Genomic DNA, 20,100 nt, shown 5'->3' with positions numbered 1-20,100 from the left:
TTAGCATAATACCTGGCACACAATAGGCATTTAATAAATGTTTACTGACTGACTGACTGACCTCATCCTAATCCTTCCTATTTCCAAGCACTCACAAAGACCAGGTCTATGCCTGGAAAACACCTGTCTTTCTCTGTCTTTAGAAATCTTTTTTTGCTTTTAAGAATCAGCTCAGCTGCCATCTTATTCATGATCCTCCCAAATGAAAGTGATCTCCCCTTTGTTACTATTATATTCTACCTTGTATCAGAAGATCATACAATTTAAAATTCTATGGAACCAAGAGGACTCTAGTATATACTGTCTTCCCCCATTAGACTGTAACTTTCTTCAAGAGAAGTATTTTTGTTATCACCATCATCTTACTATAAAGTCATAAGCACCTATTAATTATATATTTCCTAAATGGAACTGTTGAATCAAAAAAGCTATTTCCCAAGTCAAAAGCTCACATTTCACCATTTTACTTGAGGCTTGAGGTGGATAGCTTCTAGAAATATATACTAAAAGTAACAGTACTCACCATCTCCCCCAGATGCTAAGATTTCACCATTAGGAGAAAACCGAACAACATTTACTGCTTTGGTATGTCGAGTAAGATTGGACAAAAATTCTACAATGGCTTTTCCATCTGGTCCTTTTTCTACTTTCCAGATCTGTTTGCAAAAAAAAAAAAAGCATCATTATTATAAATAATGTCAGAAACAAATAACCATCAGAAACAAAACAATTTCTCTTTTAAAGTACAAAATAAAGGCCTCTCTGAAATAAGAAAAGCTTTTATTGTGTGAGTTACAACAAGAAAAAAAGATAGTTTAGGGCATATGTTCCATGGGTAACCATGCAATGTCAAAAGACTCTGAATCCACCACCTGTAGAGTTCTTTTTTTTTTTAAGCAATTGGGGTTAAGTAACTTGCTCAAGGTTACACGACCAGGTGTTTCTGGGTGGTGCTAAGTGTCTGAGGCCGGGATTCGATCCCCAGGTCATCCCGACTTGCTGTGCTACCTGGCCACCCCGAGTTCTTTTGTTAAATTTAAGGAAAAACAAGGACAATAACTGAATAAGACAGGCAGGTAGGGATCTTCGCAACTTGGGAAGTAGATATTACTAATCTATTATATCATTTATGGTTAAACAGCCCTTTCAGAAATGTTATATCCCTCGGTCCTCAAAACAATACTGTGAGATAGCATCACTGGCCTCATATAGAACCTGGGGTTCAGATTGACAAAGCCAGGGAATCAAACTAGGGGCTAATTAAAACTAGTCACATAAAAATAACAATTGGCAGCATTAGGCAATAAGATTTGGCCCTACAGACAGGAAGTCCTGTGTTCAAGTCCCATCTGTGATATATGATATCTGTGTGACCCTGGGCAAGTATCCACCTCTCAGTGCTCCCAGGTTTCTAAGACTAAGTTGCTGAGCAGGTGGATGATCTGAGGGAAGGGGTCCTTACAACTAATAAAATCACAAGGCCAGAATAAAGAAATAAGTATGTATCTATGTGCTAGGTACTAATCAGATTTGATAAGATGAGGGAGGTCAAACGACTCTCTCTTCTGAGACATGATTTGAACTCAGGTCTTTCTAATTTCAAGCCCACCTGTCTACCTACTTTATCATACTTTAACTATTTACTTTCTCCCTAAAACAATTTAGTCCCCTAATGAACAAACTGAAATCTGACTGGGAACTTTAAAATAACTTGTACCAAGTTAATTACTGCTAGATTACAATGGAAAAAAAATTTTTCTTTCAATCTCTGTTGGCTGGGTCATTTTGAGCCATGTAAATATATAGATTGGAAAAGACCTTATAGATCATCTAGTAAGACCCTTTCATTTCACAGAGAAACAATCTGGAACCAGAACCCAGGATCTCCTGATTTAACAGTCAATGCTCTTTCCATAGATCAAGTACTGTTCTTGATCTGAGACTCCTACATCCTTTTTGCCATCATTAGATTAAAAATAAGAGTTCAGCTAAAAGTGGGGTCTATAATTTGCCCTTTTCTTTTTTTATTTTTTTCTGCCAGTATGGCACTCACCCGAACAGCTGTGTCTACTCCTGAAGAAGCCAATCTATGAATCTTCCCATCGGTCCCATGCTGGAAGTCCAGGCTGTACACCGGTTCTTTGTTGTGCCATGCTATTTCACAAGTAATGACCTTCATTCTCTTTTAGACCCTCAAGTTCTAATGACAGAGAATGCCAACCAAGGTGCATTGTTACATAGAGAGGTTTTAAGAGAAGGCACGCGCAGCTACACTGTCACCCTGGCCCAGGCAGGGGGCGGGAGCACCTGCCAATCCCGGGGCTTTCACTCTTCTGCCCCCCAGAAAAGGGCCCTGAGAAGCACGTCCCGGCCTGACCCGTCAGGACTTCTCCCCCCGCCCCCACCCGCAGGGACAGAGGGGGCGGAGACCGGAAGAGGGAGAAGAGGTAGGACTAGGGGGCCAACCCTGGGTGCGGAGCAGAGGAGGAAACTGAGGGAAAGCGGCGACTTCTCCCGGGAATCTGCAGGCGGGAGGAGGGAGTCCCGGGCCCCGGAAGACGCTGATGCCTCAAGCAAACCGCAAGAGCGGCTCTCTCCCAGGTGATTCCCAACCAGGTGTGCCGGGAGTCGGCCTTCCGTGCCCTGCGGGACGTGAGAACCCTCCTCCCGCCAACTACCTCCATGCAGTCGTCCCTGGTTCGGGCAAGTGGAACCCAAATCCACCCATCCCTATCGCCCGCAGCGATGCATACATTTCAGCGAAACAAACCTCCGCTCTTTTTCGCTCTCCGGGTCTCAGTCCTGCCTCAAGGGGAGCTGGGAAGGCAGAGAAATGATCTGGAGTCCCGCAGACGCGAGACAGGAAACTTCTTCCCCCAGCAGCCGCAGCCGCGGAGATTCCCGCGCTCGAGCCTGTGGCCCCGCCCCGTCGCCCAGCCAGTGGCGGGAGAAGAGGGGCGGGGTCATGAAAGGTCTCTGACAGAGCTAAATCCAAGCCAGAGCAGTGGCCGCTCCTGAGTCCGGGACAGCGGTCTTTCTCCCCGCTCCCGGGGCTTCCTTGCGTCACTCGCTCGAAATTGAAAGGTTTCAGCCCCGAACGCTGCAGACATTGAAGTTTGGAACCTTATGAAATTGAAATCCATAATGCTCTGTTCGGTAGCATCACAGTGCACATTCATAATCCCTAGAAAAGCGCATGTACTTTCAGGGGCTTCTCAGTTTGTGACTCCTGGGAAGCCAGCTTCTCACCTGTGAAAAAGTGCTTCCAGCGGCAAAACTACTTCTGGCCTCCCGGTCACAAAAATCAGAGCCCCTCACTGCTAATCACGAGTCTTTTTCTCCTATTCCCCACTCCACCCTCTCTCCCCCTTAGGAGAAAGCACAAATGGCGGGAAAGAAGAAAAAAGGTAAGTCTTCCTTTGGGAGATGGCACCAGAGCTGAGCTTTAAAGGAAGTGAAACAGGAGGAGGTGAAGAGTGCATTCCAGGCTTGTGCAAACCGCAGGCAAGGGGAGGGTATGCTCTGTTTGTGAGGCAGCCCCTAGGCCAGCTAAGCTGGAAAGTACAGGGAGTGAAGTTCAGAAAGGCAGGATGGCCCAGCCTGTGAAGGGCTTCCAGTACCCCGTCTGCTGAAGATTTCTGAACTAGGGCAGCACCGTATGTCCTGGGTTTTAACTACTCTGCAGCTGAGTAGAGGACTGATTGCAAAGGACAATAAACTGGAAGCAAGAATACATAACTTTTGGAATTGCCTGGGTGAGATCACTTTCACCTGTGCTTTTTTTTTTTTGCTTTTTAGAGGGGGGAAGGTAGGGCAATTGGGGTTAAGTGACTTGCCCAAGGTCACATGGCTAGTTTTTTGTGTTGTCTGAGGCTGGATTTGAACGCGGGTCCTCCTGACTCCAGGGCCGGTGCTCTATTCACTGCACCACCTAACCGACCCTCACCTGTGCCTTTCAATTCTTACATTTGGCAAATGGGCCTCTCCAAAATCAGTGATTTCAGGGTAATTGAGTGTCTCCACTAGGGAAAAGGAAGCACAAAAACTCAGAGACTGGTGTCCAAATGAGAATAAAGCTCACCAAGGCCTCAGGAAGGCTGTACATGGAAAGTTTTGTGTGCTCACACATTTTCATTCTTATTGAGGTGGTGGCATGTCAGCTCCAAAGATGGATTCCCAGCTTTCTCTTTTTGACTTGTTAGGGATCATCCTGGGGAATGGGGGGTGGGGGACCTGGAAAGGGGAGGAGATCCAGGGGAAGCAAGGATAAGGCAGGAAGAAGAGAAGAGGAGACTGCTGGACAAGCAAGGTATCATCTAATAACTGCTTCCAGATTTACACTTTGAGATTTCTAAACATTGTGATGATTAGCCTTTCCCCAATACTTTTAGTAAAAAGGTGTGAATTCAAGATGCTATATAACAATTTTAGTTCAAGCAGACACAGTAATCAATCGTTCTATGTAAGTTATCATTGGGGAGATCTTAGCTGCTTTTTGAAAGGGAAAACAGGAGGAGACAGAAATTATTGGAACTAAACAAGTATCTCAGCTTTTTCCAGGATGGCAGCCTTGGTTTGCATTTCTTAAGAAAACTCACCTTCAGGGGCAGCTAGGTGGTGCCCCGAATAGAATAAGGGCCCTGGAGTCAGGAGGACCTAAGTTCAAATTCAGTCTCAGACACTTAACACTAGCCATGTGAACTTGGGCAAGTCATTTAACTCCAAATGCCCTGCCTTCCTCTCTCCAAAAAAAAAGAAAACTCACCTTTGCCCAAATAGTCAAGAATTAAAACAAAGAACAAAGGTCATTTTTTTCATGGCTTGAATTTCTGACAACTCAATTTTTATGTGTGCAGGTCAGTCTTTAAATCCTACAGCATACAGCAGGGGCATTAAACTGGTCCCTTTTGTTCAATACTTCCTACACAAGGGTGTCCCATAGACAGTTGTCTGTGACTAGAACAGACCCTTAGACAAAGAGTGGCTATGTGAATTGAATTCAGTTCAACAAAAAATTTATTAAAATACCTACTATGTTCAAGGGACTGTTAAGAGCTGCAAATCCAAAGAAAAAAACAATCCCTGCTTTATTCTCTTGTAAGGGATACATTTATACACAGAACCCATGGTGTACTGGAAATAATGTACTGAAGTCAGAGGATCTGTGTTTGAATACTGGCTATGGTAATTTCTACCTGTTTGACCTAGAAAAAATGAAATAACCCTGTCTGGACCTGTTTCCACATCTATAAAATGAGATAGTGAGAATGAAAGATCTCAGGAATTATGACAAGGTGTATCTGAAGAAAAAGTCCATCTACAACCTACCTGACAGATGGTCATCAAGCCTTTGCTTCATCTGAGGCAGAACATTTCACTTCTGGTGGTTCAAATCATTACACAGTTAATCAATAAGCAATTTATTTAGCACTACTTTGTACCACTATGCCAGAGATACAAAGATAAAAATAAAACCGTATCTGCCCTCAAAAAAACCAACATTTTGGAGGGGTAGACAACATGAACATGCTGTATACAACATGAACAATATATACAAAATGAATACAGAGTAGTTTTACATGGGGTAGGAAAGGCTTTATGTAAGATATAAAGATCTGCCTGAGCTTTGAAAAAAATCAAGGATACTACTAGGTGGTAAAGATGGAGTACAGGCAGTTCTGCTATAACATAAAATATTCAATCCTAAAAATCCCAAGGCTATGAAATACCATGGATTAAAAACCACATGGCTTATGGAGGATATTGGGTTAGGGATACAACACTCAAAAAGTCTGTAGTGACCAAAAAAAAGAAAAATAGGAACCTAATAAAAATGGCAGGACAATTTTATTTATATTAAATTGTTAATGCAAAAATACTTCAATAAATAGTGGTGATATCCTTGGGCTATTGCTCAACCTGCACCCTGGTTCCCATAGCAAGGTTAGAGTGTATGGGTGTGGACCAGACCCCTTCCACCCACAAACAAACACCTCAAGACATACAATAAATATGGCACTTTACCTTGACAAAAATCTGAAGTTGGAAGTGGGCAGCCACTGAACCCCCAACGTGAGTAACGCTAACCACCCCCGCACACCAACCACATATACTTCAAAGGGCCTAGTTCCATGGAGTTGATCTCAGGCTGGCTTCTCCCAAGGTATGTCTGTGCCAGGGGAGCCACATAGGAAATAATTTGTTGGGTTTGCTCTTTACTGTCTGGCTCTGCAAACCCCAACTCTCAACCCCCCCACCTCCAGTTAAATGACCCTTACCCACCAGTAACTGCTCTCAATCAATCCTGGGTCCAGGAAGATGACCACAGCAGCCCTTTCCCCCCAGTTGGAGTCACTCTATCTCCACTTCCTCTTCCCCACCCTCCCCCTCTGTAGAACTCAGATCCATCTCCATAAGTGCCCAGCCACCATGGCGCAGTTTTCTTCTGTACAGTGACAAAATCATGCATAAACGATGGTAAATTTGCATTATGCTAAACTATTTCCTAATACATCAACCATGGTGGAACAAAATCACATTTTCAAAACAACTATTATAGCAGAACTGCATGTATATTCCAAGAGTACACAATAGAAGAAAAACAGAAGATGAATGCTGTGTATAAGAAATGGTAAGGTGGCCAGTTTGGCATTTTATCCACATATTTACAACTCAATCAAAATTCTGCTGACCTCCAAGACACTCTTTTCCCTTCCTTAAGGAGTTCAGTGCCTGGATCAATCATTTCTCTCTTCTCCAACTCCTTCCCTCATATTAAGAACATCAACATATTAACATTCCTTCAAATACCCCAACCTCCCAATTCTTCAACTTAGTCATTTCCCACTGCATACTCCTGCAATCAAACTATACAAAGATAGTCATTTTGTTGTTCTTGTTCAACATTTCAGTTATGTCCAACTTTTTGTGATCCCATTTGGGGTTTTCTTGACAAAGGTACTGGAGTAGTTTGTCATTTCCTTCTCCAGCTCATTTTACAGATGAGAAAACTAAGGCAAACAGGGTTAAATGTCAGATAGCTATTAAGTGTTTGAGGCCAGATTTGACCTCAGGCAAAGGAGACTTCCTGACTCTAGGGTGAGCACTCCATCCTCTATGCCAAGTAGCTGCCCACAGTCATACCCTCAACCCATATCTAATATCCTTTTCTCAGTCTTCATCCTTCTTGACCATACTGGAACCCCTAACAAGCAGTATCTCTTCTCTCTAGGTTTTAGTGATACTACTCTCCTGGTTTTCCTACCTCTCTGACCATTCCTCTCAAACTCTTCGTGTGTCTTCATCCAAGTCAAACCGGCTATCTAAGAATCCCCCAACACTCTGTCTTGGGCCCTCTTCTTTCCATATACTATTTCCTATTAAGTTAAATTTTTTCTATCACCAAAAATCTACCTCTCCCTCCCAGATACTCCCAAATGAGAAATAACAAAATCCCCATTATAAACTTGTATATACATCAAGGAAAACAAATTTCCGTATCGGCTACTTCCCAAAAAAACATCTCATTCTACATTCCTCTCTATCAAGAAAGGGATAGCATGTTTCATCCTAAGTCCTCTAGAATCATGGTTGATCATTATACTGATCAGAGTTCCTAAATCTTTCAGTTACTTTCTTTAGTGTTGTCATTGTTCTCTTGGCTTTGTTCACTCTGCATCAGTTCATACAAGTCTTCCCAAGTTTCTCTGAAACTATCTCCATCATTTCTCACAGCACAGTAGTATTCCACCCATAACATAACTTGTGCAATCATTCACCATCTGATAGGCAGCTCTTCAGTTTCTAATTCTGTGCCACAACAAAAATTTACAAATATTTTTTGTACAGGATTAACTGTTCCCTTAATCTATTTTCCCTCATATACTTTTGTTTCTGTTGAGTGAAATGCATTTCTGTATCTTAACTCTCTGTGTACCTGTATATTTATAAATGTTCTCTCTAACCAATTCAGAGAGCTAATATTATAATTTGTTTATTTAAACCTGTCTCTAGCTTCTTATGCTTACTGCACAGGCTCTTATTCCCTTCACTCATATTTTTTCAATATTTATATTTTTAAATTCTGAGTTCCAAATTATCTCCTTCCTTCTAGCCCCTTCCCCACCCATGGAGAAGATAAGCAATATGATATAAATTATATAAGACTTTCACTCATTTTTTGAAAATAGGTAATTTTATGGTATACTTGTAGTCAAATGAAATACTTTTTTAAATTGTGACATTCTTTACAAGGTATTGAAAAATGAAACTAGGGGTGGCTGGGTGGCGCAGTAAATAGAGCACTGGCCCTGGAGTCAGGAGGACCTGAGTTCAAATCCGATCTCAGACACTTAACACAAAACTAGCCATGTGACCTTGGGCAAGTCACTTAACCCCAACTACCTACCCCTCTCCAAAAAGCAAAAAAAAAAAAAATCTTCAAAAAGAAAAATAAAACTGCATATGTTTGAGTGATGGTATTTTCAAGTCTTTTAGTGTTTACTATGATTCTCTATCACAGTTATTTTTTTGTGTTTTTTTTTTTTTTGCTTAAAAGCCTTATGGTTTTTTCTTACAGCAGGTTTCTCCTTTTCTTACTGATGCATCTTTACAGGTAAATTTGTTTTAGAAGTGAGAAACTGAACTTTGGTGTATCCTATTGCTTTCATTTAATCTTGGAACATTTTTATCCTATTGCTTTTAAAGAAAATCAGAATATATAAAACTTTTAATTTGTCATCGTATATGGTCAAAGAACAGTTTTGCAAATATAGAATATTTTTGCGAAATGTGGAACATTTTGATGATCATAACCTTTAAGGGCTATATAAATGCTAACCCTTATTATTACAACTCGTCCCTTTAATTCCTCATATTCTTTGGCATATTAGTTACCAAAATCAATATTTATGGACAGTAGTTCAGAGAATCACTTAAACAAAGTATAACATTGGTATAGAAAAGTTGACTCTATCTTGGAATAGTAGACATGGAAAGGTTCAGTTGAATATTGATTGCAGAAATAAGGGTATTTAGCTTGAAGAAGAAACTTGTGGGGGTTATGATAACAGTCTTTAAATTTTGGAAAGACTGTCACATATAATGTAGTTAAACTTGTTCTACTTGACATCAGGCAAAACTAGGGAGCAATCAGTGGAACTTGCAAAGAAGTAGACAGGAATTTTATCTGAAAGGAAAATTTATAACAATGAGAGCTATCTAAATGTGGAATGGGCTGTGTCATGAGGTAATACATTTTCCTCTAGAGACCTTTGAGCAAAGATCGAAAAATTGTGTAAACTGCTGAAAGGATTCTTATTCAGATATATGTTGGCTTTTAACATCTCTTCCATCTCTGAGACTGAAAAGCTTTGTATTTGGACCCACTGATTGGGTTGAAATTTAAAAGGATTAGTCAGAAGGTGATTATTAGGTAAAGGAAAAGTTGAGATTCGGTAGTTTCCAAGGTGCTTCTGCCAGGAAGACAGAATATCTAATAATTATTGATAGGAACAGATTATAAAGAATGCTAAAGAACTAAATAGGATGGAAATTAGGCATGTTTTTTTTTTTTACCACTGGCTATAACCTCTAGACAAACCAAGGCCTCTGAAAGGTTTTAATTTAGAAAGGTCAAGATTACCTACTGCATTCTGGGCCATCACCAGGCATCCTGATTTTTGTCTTGCCACTGGATTCTGAAGACTCTAGAGAGTGAGAGTGACAACTCTGCCTCACTCAAATCCAATTCATGTGAAAGTCACAACATCACCTTCATGATGCCATTGGCCATCCCTGAGAGTAAAGAACAAACAACAATTGTGTTTGTATAAACTTCTTATTTCCACACCCTAACTAAGCGAGAGAATTTCCCCTAACCTTCCTCTCCCCTTGCCTTTCGGTGCTTCTTTTAACATCATCAAAACATAATAGAACTACTGCCAGTCTTCTCATTATACTCCTCTCTGAGCCCCCATGACAGAGTCCAGAGGGAACCCATGTATTATCTCCCCATATTAGAATGTAAACAGTTTATCATCCTTGTTTAGTTAGTCCTTTATCATTGTTCAGTTTGTTTACCTTCATTTCTCTTGGCTCCTATTTGCACTTTTTAATTTCTTTGCAGCTCTGCTATTTTCGTCAGAAATGCTTAAAGACAGGGCGGCCAGGTAGCACAGCGAGTAAGAGCACCAGCTCCAGTGTTGGGATGACCTGGGGATCGAATCCCGGGCTCAGACACTTAGCACCCACCCAGAAACACCTGGTTGTGTAACCTTGAGCAAGTTACTTAACCCACCCCCCCCACCCCCATTGCTTAAAAAAAATGCTTAAAGACCCTCTATTTCATGAAAGGTCCTTCTCCTCCCCCACCCCCACCCCTTAAGGATTATACTAAAGTTTTGCTGGATAATTTATTCATGGCTATAAACCCATATTCTTTCATATTCCAAAAACTCTGCTCCTTTATGGAGATAACTGTTACATTCTATGAATTCTGACTGCGGCTCCTCAGCATTTGCTTTCGTTCTGACTGCTAGCAGTAATTTTTTCTTTCACCTGGAAGATTTTGACTATAATGGTTCTGGGAGTTGTCAATATGGGTTTACTTTCAGGAGGTGACTGGTTGATTCTATCCACTTTGCTCTGGTTTCAGGAGATCTGGGAAGTTTTAAAATTTCTTGAAATTTGATGTCTAGGTTTATTTTTTTAAGGGTGGGAAAGTTATGGCATTTGGGTAGTCAGTGATTCTTAAAATTTTTTCTCTTCCGTCTGTTTTCCAGTTCTCTTTTTTTTGCTGTAAAATAATTTTCTCCTTTTTTCCACTAATTTCACTTGATTTTCTTATTTTTATTGTCTCATGGAATCCTTAGCTTCTATTTGGTCCAGTTTCAGGGAGTTTGTGGCTTTGGGTAGGTTTTGTATGTTTTGTGCCATGCTAATAGCTATTCTTTCCAGTTCTTTCATGGTTCTCATTCCTTTCCTAATTTTTTTTCCCCATTGGTGTTCTTAAACTTAAAACACACACACAGATACACACCCCTCTTGCTTCATCTCTTCCATGAATTCTAGATGAATTTGTACCCAAGCTATGTTTTTCTTTGAGGCTTTAATTGTCAATGTATTGGAATTATTCTCTTCTGTTTGTATATTGAGCATCCTTCTCATATTAAGTATTACGGTTGGAATTTTCTTTTGCTGTTCTTTCCTCCAGCATACTAACTTCAGACTTTTTATTAAGGCCAGGCTCTGAGCACTTCTACAGGGAATATCTGGGCTGTACCTTCTGCTACTTTCTTGGAGTATATTATTCCAGGATTTCAGGAAAAGTTCAGGCTAGGGACCCACAAGGTTTCAGTGCTACCAGTGTGGTCTGATCATGGCAAAGTTTGATTTTTGCCTCCTGCTCGGAGCTCAGCAACTCTGTGATGGGTTGAGGTCTGAGCATCAAGCCTGTAGGCTTGCCCTTTTTGGAGTCTTAGTACATTGCTTGCTGGACTATCAGACAGAGCTCTATTGGTTCAGAGACAAACTGTAAGCTTCCTTTTGGTCTGAGATTACTTTCCTAATAATTTCTCTACAGGATTCAGACTGGGCTAAGAAGCTGGAACTTGGATTTTAGGAGAGGATCTGATCCACTTCATTGCTACCTGCTTCTGACCTTGCTCTTTGCTAAGTACACATACTAGGACCAATGACCACTCATCACCCTGGAATGTCATTCTTCCACTAAGATCCCCCCTTCAGTCTGTACTTGATCTATTATCTAGAACTGGGTAGGGAGTAAATAGGGCTTCCAGTTGGCACCCGTTCTTGCACCCTCTAGGCCCCTCTATGCTGGACCTGTGCTTGCTATGGCACATATCCTATTCCTGTGTTGGAATGCTCTGCTCCCTGACCAGACTCCATTTCCAGTGTCTACATGCCTTATCTCCCTAAGCAAACCTTGGCTGGGAAAAAATGTAATTTTTTTTTTTTTCCAAAACAAGGAAGCAAAATAGCCCATCTTCTAGATCAGTTAGAGGGCTCTGGAAATGGAGGACAGCTTGCTACTCTGCCATCTTGACTCCTCTATACTTTGATGATTTCATCAACTTCTGTAGTCTGAATTATTATTATTAATTATTATTTCTAGATGTTTCTCATCTATTTGTCCAACCCTTAACATCCCTCACTGGACCTCCAGTCTCATCTCCAACTATCTACTAGACATCTTGTGGACATTTTGAAGTCAACATATCCAAAACTGAAATCATTATCTTTTCCCCTTTTCTTAACTTTCCAATTATCATGAAGGGTACCGTACCTCTGTCCTCTCAAGTCCCCCAAGATAGGAACTTAGGTATCATCCTCAATTTCTCACCTGCTCTCACCCTCCATAATCCAGTCAGTTGCTAAGTCCTGCTATTTCTATCTTATCATTTCTTATGCATGCCCCCTTCTCTGAAATATCAACACCTTGGTGTAGGCCCTCAAAACCTCACACCTAGACTACTGAAATAACTTGCTGGCGGGTCTCCTTGCATCCAGACTCTCCCTACGCCAGTCCATCCTCCACTCAGCAGTAAAATTGATCTTCCTAAATAGTGTTCTGACCATGTCAGTCTCCATTCAACAAAATCCAATGGTTCCCTATATCTCCAGAATAAATATAAAATCCTCTGTTTGGCATTCAAAGTCCTCCAGACTTTGGTCCCTTCTTACATTTTACTCCCCTCCATGTCCTCAGCAATCTAGTGACAACGGCTTCCCTGCACACAACTCCCGGTCATCTGAGTATTTTCAATCTGTACCTGAAATTCTTTCCTACTTCATTTCTCACCTCTGGGCTTCCTTCACATCTCTACTAACATCCCAACTTCTGCATGACATCTTTCTAGCCCTCCATAAATTTCGGGGCCTTTACACTGAGATAATCTGCAATTTATCCTGTATATATCTGGCTTGTAGAAAGTCATCTGGGTACCTTCTCTGCCATGAGACTGTGAGGTCCTCAAGGGAAAGAACTGGCTTTGCCTTTCCTTGTATCCCCAGTGCTTAGCTGAGCACAGTGTCTGCAAGATAATGCCTGACAAGGTACTTGATAAATGTTTCTTGACTTGACTGTAATGTTTCAGTATATGATATAGAAGCCTTGAAAGGTAAATTTGGACCTGGCTATTTTTTTCCTTTTTAAAAAATATACATATATATTTTATTTATTTCATTAAACATTTTCCAATTACATGTAAAAAAAGTAACATTCATTTCTTAAAATCCTGAATTCCAAATTTTTTCCATCCCACCCACCAGTCCTCCAAGGCAAGCAATATGATGTCAATTACACACGAAGTCATGCAGAACATATTTCTATATTAGTCACGTTGCAAAAGAAAACAAAATGAAGAAAAATGTAGTTTAAGAAAGTGCTTCAATCTGCACTCAGAGCTCATTTTTCTCTCTGGAAATGGACAGCACTTTTCAACATGGATGGTTTGGAATTGTCTTGGATCACTGTCTTGATCAGAGTAGCTAAGTCTTACACAGTTGATCATCCTTACAGTATCATAGTTATCATGTACAATGTTTTCCTGATTCTGTTCACTTCATTTCACATCAGTCCATGTAAGTCTTCTTTAGGTTATTCTGATGCCATCCTGGCTCATTATTCCATCACAATCATATACCACAACTTTTTCAGGCATTCCCCAAGGCCACAGGAAGTTTTTGAAGTTCGTTGAGTATGAGAATGATATGGTCAGACTTATGCTTTAGGAATACTGTTTTGGCAGCTATGTGAAAGATGGATTTGAGAATGAAAGAAAGGCAATGAACTATGTTAATGACCCTGTGAGTCAACCTAGTTCATTACCTCTCTTTCTCTGTAGAACTGGTAAGACTTGGCAACCCAATAGACATACATACTGTGAAAAAGGCATCAAGTGAAATTCACAAGTAAAACTGTGAATTTAGGTGATGAGAAGTATACTAGTATCCTTCAAAGCCTAAATTTGCTTCTTTACAACTTCCACCCATTATTCCTAATTCTAAAATCCAAAGGCAAAAAGAGTGAGTCTGATATATCCTTCAGATACTTGAAAACACCCATTATGTCTCCTCTCCATACCCTTCTCAATGGCCCCCTAAATTCTACTTTCTAGGCTCAATATCTCCAGTGCCCATGATCTTAAGAGGCCCTTCAACATCCTTGTTCTCTTCTCAAAGATATGCTTTTTACCTTATCAGAGTCGTTCCTAAAATATGGCTACCAGACATGAACACACATCTACATATGAGGCCAAGGCAGCATACAGAAGGACTATGACCTCCCCAGTGCTGGACACTGTTAGACTAAAGTCACATTAGCTTTTTTTGATTTGCAAGAGCATTTGTGATTATCTGTGTGCAAGGTGGAAGGCTACATTTATTCATGATAATCAATAAAAAGATCTCTCTTACACTATTCTCTTCCTAAGGCTATTACCAGTGTTGTTGAAGATAGCACTAAGTGTACAATGATCACTCATTTGATGGTGCTGGAAGCTATGTTGTAAACATGCAGCCTGGCCCATTCAGAGACAAATTCATTGTAGTGGAGAAATACTGTCTCTTACAAAGACGTTAAATCCCACCAAGAACCATATTCCAATAAAACACCCAAACAGATGTCAGACTTCTTAGGATAATGATGATAATGATAACAACAGCTGGCATTATTTTTTTTTTCTTTTTGGGGGGAGGGGAGGAAAGAGAGGTGAGGGGAAGGCAGCTGAGGTTAAGTGATTTGCCGAGCATCACAAAGCTAAGTGAACTCAGGTCCTCCTGACTCCAGAGCCAGTGCTGTAGCCACTGAGGCACCGAGCTGCCTGAACTGGCATTTCTATAGCACCTACTATGTGCCAGGTACCATAATATACTGTGCTAAAGCACTTTGCAAATATTACCTCACAACAACCCTGGGAGATATGTGCTATTATTATCCCCATTTTACAGTTGAGGAGACTGAGGCAAACAAGTTAAGTGACTTGCCTGGAATCACAAAGCTAGCAGGTGTCTGAAGCTGAAAATTTTAAATGAGGACTTTCTAACTTCAATTTTATGAAATGTGTGTGTGTGTGTGTAGGGGGCATGGAAGAACAAAATCACAGGTTAGATGAGTAACCATTAGGATGGCTATGAGATCTCAATCTGCATCTCTCAGGGTTTTTTTTTTCCTGCTCACTTACTACTATATTCCTGAAATTTCTGAGCAGCCTCACTGGGTAGGTATCTTGTCAATAATAGACACTTACAGAAGGCCAGATACAGAGGGCATGTGATATATGATATCCTTGGAAAATCAATCACAGACTTAATCCAATCTCCTTTCATCCCTTTTAACCAATTTCAGTTAAGTCAGCAGAAAACCCAAAGTTAAGATCACTTATAAAATCGTGTCTGATATTAGCCATTATGTAATTTATTACAAGCTTTAAAAAAAAATTGACCAGTTACAAGTTTGACAGAAAACCTTTTTATACAAAAAATACACTTTTAATCACTTTTTGATTAACAACCAGATAATAACCATATCTGTTTACTTGCAGCTTCTCTTTTTTTTTGGGGGGGGGGGATCTTACGTACCATAAAATTTTAGTATCTTAATATGATCTACATGTATTTTATGCATACCTTACAAAAGTATTCTATACAAGTAATGAATTGTTGAAGAAAAAAATAAAATAAGTGATTTAAAAAAAAAAACCCACATTTTAATTGAGAAAAATATGGTTCTGACTTGTTTATATACACACATATACTGTCACGTACAATAGAAACAGCCATCTCAGAAATCCCACAAAAATGCAGCAAATCCAAAGCATAATAATGCAATATGGTATGTAATGGTATAATACTAGAGCAAGAGTCCAATTTAACCTAAAAATGATGAATATTTAAGTTGGTAACATAACTAGGAATGCAGTATTGCTAAAGAGATCACCCAGCAAAGTTAAGAAGTAGCCTAAAATAGGCTGCACAGAAAACTTCAGAAAATTAACAATAAATAGAAAATCATACTTATTTTTATAGGAAGACAAAAATGAGTTTCATGATATTTTATTAAACATTTGATATAGTAAACCTTCTTATTTTCTGATACATAAGCTTATCTGTCTATATTTTTACATAAAAAAAAACACTTCTGTAATTCAACATGATTGGCAATCTCTGCAGGACAAAATCCTAGTGAAATTAAAATAGGACTTAAGTGAGGAAAACCTATATAAGCATTATTATTGCTACTTTGTTTTAAAGAATGTTCAATTTTGAGGACAGGAAATCATCTAAAGGAAATCTAACAGCCATTTACTAAATATGGTTCACAAAGCAGGCACTAATCTCAGTCATAAATAGGTAAATTAAAACAAAATTAAAATTCCCAAAGATTCTCTATTATAAGAAAGCTAAAAGGAAAACTCTCCATTTAAATTGTGGCACAATCCTCATTTTAGGAAAAAAAAATATAATTTGAAGGACCGGAAAGATTGCACAAAGGTTTGAGGTGATTGGAAAAGCTCTTAGTGAAAACACCTAAGTCCCCAACATTATCGTCAAAAATATATATGCAGACTTAATTATAAATACATTTATATTTGTAATATAATTTCTGGCTAAAGATCAACACCTTTCAGTATTTTTAAGTTATGACAAAGTATCCACAGCATTTGTGGGAATATTTGAGTGCATAGAGTACATTTTTTTAGTAGGCATACATAGTACTTTATTACCTTCTGTATCTTTGAAAAAGAATAATATTGCCTACATCTTCAAAACTGTTCAACAGAAATACTGAGAAAATTATTTCACAGAAAATATATTTTACGTACTGCTGATTTCATGCATTTGTTCAACAACCTGTCCCAAAATTTCATCAACTACATCAATATCATAATTTACTTGCTGTAGATCTAGATCAGGCATAATCGAAGCCAGCAGCTGGCCCACATTAACTCGAAGGGATCGAAGTTTGAGGCTGCAAACACAGATATAAAAGTATATAAATATGTAAATCTCATCAACACTGGAACTTAAAACTAAAGTGAAATATTAAAATGTACATTGTATATTTAATTAAGCCACTATAAAAAAAATAAATTTTAAACCAAAAGGGAAAGCTTCATTTAAAAGTTTGGAGGATCAAACATAATGACAGTTATTTGAGTCTAGCACATATATATGTATTTGGCAACTATAAGAAAAAAGTGTTATTATGTTTGATTTTTCAAACACTAGTAAAGAGAACACAATTATTTTAAAAGTCGAGAGAAAATCTTAACTTACACAAATTAAAGGGATGGTTATTTGCATGAATATTTTGGCAAGAGTCAATCTGTAATTTATTAAGTTACAAAGTAGCTCACAAGGATAAGATTCCAGATACCTGAACTCTTGACTATCTTGTCAAATTTCATGTCTTTCCTCCACCTGCTTTTTTTCTTCCCTTTTTTCATTACCATGCCCCTAGGATCTCAATTCTTTTCTATTATGCTTTCCAGAAATAGTAAACAAGGCAAATTTTCACCAAGAATATAGTCATTACATTCTGTACTTTTTGGATAGGATGGCAAGATTTTTAAGTACATAAAATATTTGTATTATACTTTTTCCCTAGCATCCTTATGGATTCTCAAACTTCAACAGGCTTATCAACAAAGGAGTGAGCTATATATATATGGTCTTGATCAGGAATTCTCAACTTTTTTTATGCCATGGACATTCTGGTGAATCTACAGATCTCTTCAAAGAATAATGTTTTTAAAATCATGGAATAATAAAAGAAATCAATTATACTGTAACAGTTATCAAAATATTTTTTAAAACAAGATCAGAGAACTCCTTCTTCAATTCACCTAATATTTCTTAAGTCCCAATGTACAGCACCATTCTAGGAACCTAATCAGTGTTTTAATGCATCCTTTACCAAATGTATGTGTGTGTGTGTATATATATATATATATATATATATATATATATATGTCCAACGTGCCATTCCTCAAGGCCTTGCTATAATACATTTACTAAACTCATGATTCATACAGAAGGATAACAGTTTGAAGTGTTACCTTCCCAAAACAAAGTCCGTTCATTTTAAATGTGCCTTAAGCCATATGGAAGATTAATGTGGGAAAATTAGAAATCATGGCAGGTTGGGGGAGCAAGATCTAAGGGATAAGGTTCCTTTCAGGTCCTAAAATTATTACACAGATTGGCAACTGCCCTGGCACGACCATGGTTGGGATTAAATCCCACAAAAGAATGCCAAAGTCTGGGCAGCTAGATAGTGCAGTGAACAGAGGAGGGGCCCTGGAGTCAGGAGGACCTGAGTTCAAATATGGTTTCAGGCACTTACTAGCTGTATGAGGGTACCCTGGCTGGGCAAGTCAATTAACCCCAACTGCCTTGCCTTCCCCCCTGGAAAAAAAAAAAGGAGAAGAATGAAACATAGCCTTCCAAATAACTTCTTGCTCAAAGGGAATTAAAAAACTCTCTGTTAAGCAACAAGCATTTTTACATGAATACTTATATATTTCCTGGAAGGTCAGAGGACTAGGAAGAGAATGATGAGAAAGAAACAAAGGAACAAGAAGATAGAAGCAGAAAGTGGCCTAGGAAAAATTAGAGGGGTCCAAAAAAACCACTTATTCTCAGCTTTTCCCATAATGAAGAATTTTAGAAGAAATATAATCTATGCTCAATCTATGGTGGAAAAGTTTTAAGTACTTCATGTTCTTAGAAAAAAATATAAATTATTAATAAAGTAATAAAAAATGCCCAACAAAAAATCATTCAAAAAAATAAGACAAACATCAGGAATGTTCCTCTCTTATCACCTTACAGCCTTCAAGGTCCAATATCTCCCATCTCCAGAAAGTTTTCCCTTACTGTTATGATCAATAATCTCACCAATCCCTTAACTAATTTATAAATTTTCTTTTCTCATGCTCTAAATTTTCTTCTAAATTCTCAGTTTAGCCTGCTAAATGAGATTCAAAGCAACCTGTGAAAAGGGACAGTTTAAACATTCTTATTCTGTAGCCTCTGCTATGTATAGTGCAGAATGCTGGGCACACAAAAATTCAGAAGCTCCTGAATGACAAAGAAAAATCCTTGGAGTACAGATTCAGAGCTGGAATGAATCTAAAAGATGATCTAATCCTGGGGTGGGGAACCTGTGGCCTCAAGGCCACATGTGGGTGTGACCCAAAGAATTCAAACTTCATAAAACAAATCTCTTTAATAAAAGGATTTGTTCTATAAAACTTGGTCCAAGAGCCACACTCAAGGACCTAGAAGGCCACTTGTGCTGCAGGTTCCCCACTTCTGATATAGTCAAACCCCATTACTCTAACAAAAAGGAAACTGAAGCCCAAGAAAGTGAAGTGGCCACACCAACAGTAAGTAGAACAAGAATTTGAACCCAAGTCTTAGATTCCAAATTCAATGACCTTTTTAGTTTAAGCTTGATGGGTTATTTGCTATTAAAGCTGCAAAAATAAGACTTACGAACAAATGTGTTATCTAGTAAAGAGGTGCTCATTATTACCTTTCCCTATCCGAATAATTCATAGAAGCTTCAATGTTACTAGTTGTTGAATCATCTGATCTTGTCATTTGTGAAATTGTGGCTTTTAATTGTTCAACTTCAGTTTTGAGTTCTTCACATTGAAAGCCCATTTGTGTTTTTTCCATTTCTAATAATTCCACCTAACAGAAAAATAAATTAATTAATATTCTATTTCCATAAACAAATATGCTACAAAGCACAGATATGACCAATTTTATAAAACGTATGTGATCACAAAACACAAAAAGTTTTAGAAAATGGTTAAGGGGAGAGGAATAACCTACAAGGGAAGGTCAATAAATACTTGATAAATTTAATTTACTGACTATAAAACCTAAGCAAAAATGTCAATCAAAGTGAAAACTCATTCAAAACAAATATAATTTTCCTTAAGTCACATGGGAGGGGGGCGGCCAGGTAGCACACAGTGAGTAAGAGCACCGGCTCCAGTGTTGAGAAGAACTGGAGATCAAATCTAGGCTCATACACTTAGCACCCACCCAAAAACACCTGGCCGT

General features: G+C 38.8%; 2 protein-coding genes across 7 annotated transcripts in view; both read right to left on the bottom strand.

The window, feature by feature from the left end:
• Positions 1 to 3,373, bottom strand: part of CHAF1B (chromatin assembly factor 1 subunit B) — a 34,519-nt gene extending 31,146 nt beyond the window's left edge. Inside the window, exons 1-3 of the mRNA XM_069075084.1 lie at positions 2,771 to 3,373; positions 2,054 to 2,200; positions 524 to 656 (exon numbers count right to left, since the gene is read on the bottom strand). Of these exons, the coding sequence (XP_068931185.1) occupies positions 524 to 656; positions 2,054 to 2,179 (259 nt within the window). The 5' untranslated portion in view covers positions 2,180 to 2,200; positions 2,771 to 3,373. The remainder of the gene's footprint in view (positions 1 to 523; positions 657 to 2,053; positions 2,201 to 2,770) is intronic.
• A 12,333-nt stretch (positions 3,374 to 15,706) lies between these two features.
• Positions 15,707 to 20,100, bottom strand: part of MORC3 (MORC family CW-type zinc finger 3) — a 69,224-nt gene continuing 64,830 nt past the window's right edge. For all 6 annotated transcript variants that reach the window (XM_069075078.1, XM_069075080.1, XM_069075082.1 and 3 more), the window contains 2 exons: positions 19,562 to 19,722; positions 15,707 to 16,990 (listed from right to left, as the gene is read on the bottom strand). In XM_069075078.1, the coding sequence (XP_068931179.1) occupies positions 16,837 to 16,990; positions 19,562 to 19,722 (315 nt within the window). In that variant the 3' untranslated portion in view covers positions 15,707 to 16,836. The remainder of the gene's footprint in view (positions 16,991 to 19,561; positions 19,723 to 20,100) is intronic.

Source organism: Petaurus breviceps, unplaced genomic scaffold (assembly GCF_028583685.1).
Source record: "Petaurus breviceps papuanus isolate PSGF00001 unplaced genomic scaffold, PetGlider_PUasm1.0 90897, whole genome shotgun sequence".
Taxonomy (NCBI): Eukaryota; Metazoa; Chordata; class Mammalia; order Diprotodontia; family Petauridae; genus Petaurus; species Petaurus breviceps.
Note: the sequence above shows the minus strand (reverse complement) of the source record. Positions and strands in the feature narration are given on the sequence as shown.